This window comes from Helianthus annuus, chromosome 10, assembly GCF_002127325.2.
Source record: "Helianthus annuus cultivar XRQ/B chromosome 10, HanXRQr2.0-SUNRISE, whole genome shotgun sequence".
In the NCBI taxonomy this organism is placed as follows: Eukaryota; Viridiplantae; Streptophyta; class Magnoliopsida; order Asterales; family Asteraceae; genus Helianthus; species Helianthus annuus.
Genome location: NC_035442.2, coordinates 83,439,234 through 83,442,514, shown reverse-complemented (window position 1 = coordinate 83,442,514; position 3,281 = coordinate 83,439,234). Strand labels below are relative to the sequence as shown.

Sequence of the window (3,281 nt, the reverse complement as noted above, 5' to 3'; positions counted from 1 at the left end):
GAGGGTGCCAAACCTAAGTAGCGCTACTAACTAATACCCGATGAGGGACTTACAAAAGATGATAGGTGAGATTATTAACCAATATACCCGTTTTTTTTTTACCCAAAGCCTTATCCCCCCATGGAATACCCACTGACTGTCCCCAACCACTGGGACGCATGCTCGAATGTAGTGAACTCACCTTAGATTGCTCGGTTAGGTTTGGTGCTTCTTTAACAATTGGTCACTCAAATCCTACCGTTGGTTACCAAAAGCAGTCAGTTTCACGAATTCACACAGTACACATCCATTACACGTATTGCACAAACAAGGATCAACATGTAGTATCACATATGACATACCAGCTTTCTATTCATAGTACAGTACAATAAAAATTTACATGACATCCACTCGAATTGCATCCATGTAGATTTTATATTTTACAACTTTCACTAACAACACTATATATGTGCCATTTAACATCTGATAAGGAAAATGCCGTTATTTCTGAATTTATGGTCGCCGAAGGTTAGTCTAAGGAAGGAGGGTATCAAATCGGTGCCTATATGGGTCAAACTTCATAATGTGCCAATTTCAGTTTACACGGATGATGGGTTAAGCTTACTGGCTTCGAAGTTGGGAGTTCCAAAGAGTTTAGATTCATATACGGCGGATATGTGTGCTGATTTTTGGGGAAGGAGTAGCTATGCTCGGGCTTTGATTGAGATTAGTGCTGAAAATGATTTTAAGGACCATATCACTATTGCTATTCCTAAAATGGATGAGGAGGGTTATATTTTGGAACAAGTGAAAGTTGAATATGAATGGAAACCATTACGTTGTGCGACATGTTGCTTATTTGGTCATGATGCAAATGCATGTTCTAAAGGGGATAAAGGTAAAGCAAAACATGTGGTTATTGATGATGAGGGCTTTGTGACGGATAGAAAGAGAATGGCTAAACAATCATTTCCTCAGAAAAAGCAAAAACCAAGAGTTATTTATAGGCCAAAGTTGAATAAATCTGGAGCTAGTACCTCGGGCACGAAAAAGGATGAGCTAGAGGCTAGTGGAAGGCAGCCAGCGGTGAACATAGAGAACAAGTTTCAGGTTTTAGATATGGTGGGAGATGGAGATGGAGAGGGTTCAAAGGATGATAACAAGACTGAAAAGTCGTTGTCAAGTGGAAGCCATAGGAACAACGTTGAGGTAATGGACCAACTCCAAACTGAAATATCAGATTATATGGGTGCTGACATGCGTGGTAGTACTTCTGAGGGGGCAAGCACTCCCGGGAATAAGGGTGTTGATGGATAGTCTTGCAGTTTGGAACATTAGGGGTTTGAATCTTCCCCTGAAACAAAAAGAGGTCCGGACACTTATCTCTGAAAACCGTTTAAAAGTCTGTGCTATTTTGGAATCGCATGTTTTTGTTGCTAATCTTGGTAGGGTTTGTAAGAATGTTTTTCGTTCATGGGATTGGACTTCTAATGGTGCTTGTTGTGACCGAGGAACTAGAATAATTGTTGGGTGGGATAATAATGTAGTGGACCTTGTCGTTATTGATCAAACGGACCAGGTTATGCACATTCTCATTCGATCGAAATCTGATGCCAAAGCCATATATTGCTCGTTCATCTATGCTGAAAATAAGTATCAACTTCGTAGGGATTTATGGGATAACCTGAATAGACATAAGTTTTTTGTGGCCGATAAGCCGTGGATTGTGCTAGGTGACTTTAACTCGGCTCTCTCACAAGATGATTGTTTAGTTGGGTCGTCTAATATGTCGATAGGAATGCGCGAATTTGCTCATTGTGTTCAACATAATGAGTGGATTGATATTAAAAGCCATGGTATGCAGTTTACTTGGAATCAAAAACCGAAGAATGGTGTAGGTATTTTGAAGAAAATTGACAGAGCCATGGGCAATTTACAATTGCTAGATGAGTATCCGGATGTGTTTGTCTTCTTTCACCCTTTTCGGGTATCGGACCATACCCCGTGTATTGTCAAGCTTCAGGTTCTCAAAAATAATAGCCATAAACCTTTTAAATTTGCGAATTTCCTGGTTAAAAAAGATGGTTTCTTGGAGAAGGTGGCTAGTGTTTGGTCAAAGCCGGTTCATGGAGTCACGATGTACTCAGTGGTGAAGAAATTAGCGAATTTAAAGTCTCCTATGAGACGGCTCCTATTCATGCAAGGAAATATACATGAGCGTGTTATTCTGTTAAGGAAAAAGCTAGATGAGATTCAGTTGGCTATTGATGCGAACCCATTAGATGTATCTCTTAGAGAAGCTGAATCTATTTGTCTTCATGAGTTCCAATCGGTTTCGTATGACGAGGAATGCTTCCTGAAACAGAAGTCTAAAGCAGATTGGCTAGCCGCTGGTGATTCAAACACCAAGTTTTTTCATAATAGCGTCAAGATGAGGAATGCATACATGAAGATTCATAGCATTCATGATAGCTCGGGTGATTGTTTCTATGGTGATGATGTGTATGGAGTTTTGGTGGCTCACTACTCTAAGTTCTTGGGTGTACAGGATCAGGTGGATTCTCTACCAGGTAATCTTAACTTTCCGAATGTTTTGGATCCTAATGTTGCGAGCAATATGGTTCGTCCAGTCACTGAGGAGGAGGTTAAAAAGGCTATCTTTTCTATTGGTGAGAACAAGGCACCAGGGCCGGATGGATATACGTCGGCTTTTTTTAAAAACTCGTGGGAAATTGTGGGTAGTGAAGTTACTAAAGCGATCCGGGAATTCTTTGATAATGGCAAACTTCTAAAGCAAATCAATCACACAATTATAGCTCTTGTCCCGAAAGTAGCTACTCCTAACTCGGTCGTTGATTACCGGCCGATCTCGTGCTGCAACGTCCTTTATAAATGTATTAGTAAGATCCTTACTGACAGAATTAAAGGGTCTTTGGATGTTCTTGTTGATATCAACCAGTCGGCGTTTGTGCCCGGTAGGAAGATATCGGACAATATCCTTCTCACCCAAGAGTTGATGCACAACTACCACTTAAGGATTGGTCCTGCTCGGTGCGCCTTCAAAATTGACATTCAAAAAGCTTATGATACGGTAAGCTGGTCTTTCTTAGAGAGTGTTCTTCGAGCTTTTGGGTTTCATAACAAGATGGTGAATTGGATCATGATGTGTGTTACCACGGTATCTTATTCGCTGAGCATCAATGGTAATCTTTATGGTTTTTTCAAAGGTAAAAGAGGATTGAGGCAGGGGGATCCATTATCACCGTATCTCTTTACTTTGGTAATGGAGATTCTTTCGTTGC

General features: G+C 40.6%; 1 protein-coding gene across 1 annotated transcript; it reads left to right on the top strand.

Annotated features, from left to right (window-relative positions):
* The first annotated feature begins 474 nt into the window (after positions 1-474).
* On the top strand, positions 475-1,296 carry LOC110881951. Its single transcript, XM_022130076.1, has one exon. The coding sequence runs from the start codon at positions 475-477 to the stop codon at positions 1,294-1,296; it is 822 nt and encodes a 273-aa protein (XP_021985768.1).
* Positions 1,297-3,281: the final 1,985 nt, after the last annotated feature.

Bases quoted from the DNA above. Each gene is read 5' to 3' on its own strand.
- LOC110881951 (XM_022130076.1), top strand. From the start codon at position 475: ATGCCGTTATTTCTGAATTTATGGTCGCCGAAGGTTAGTCTAAGGAAG.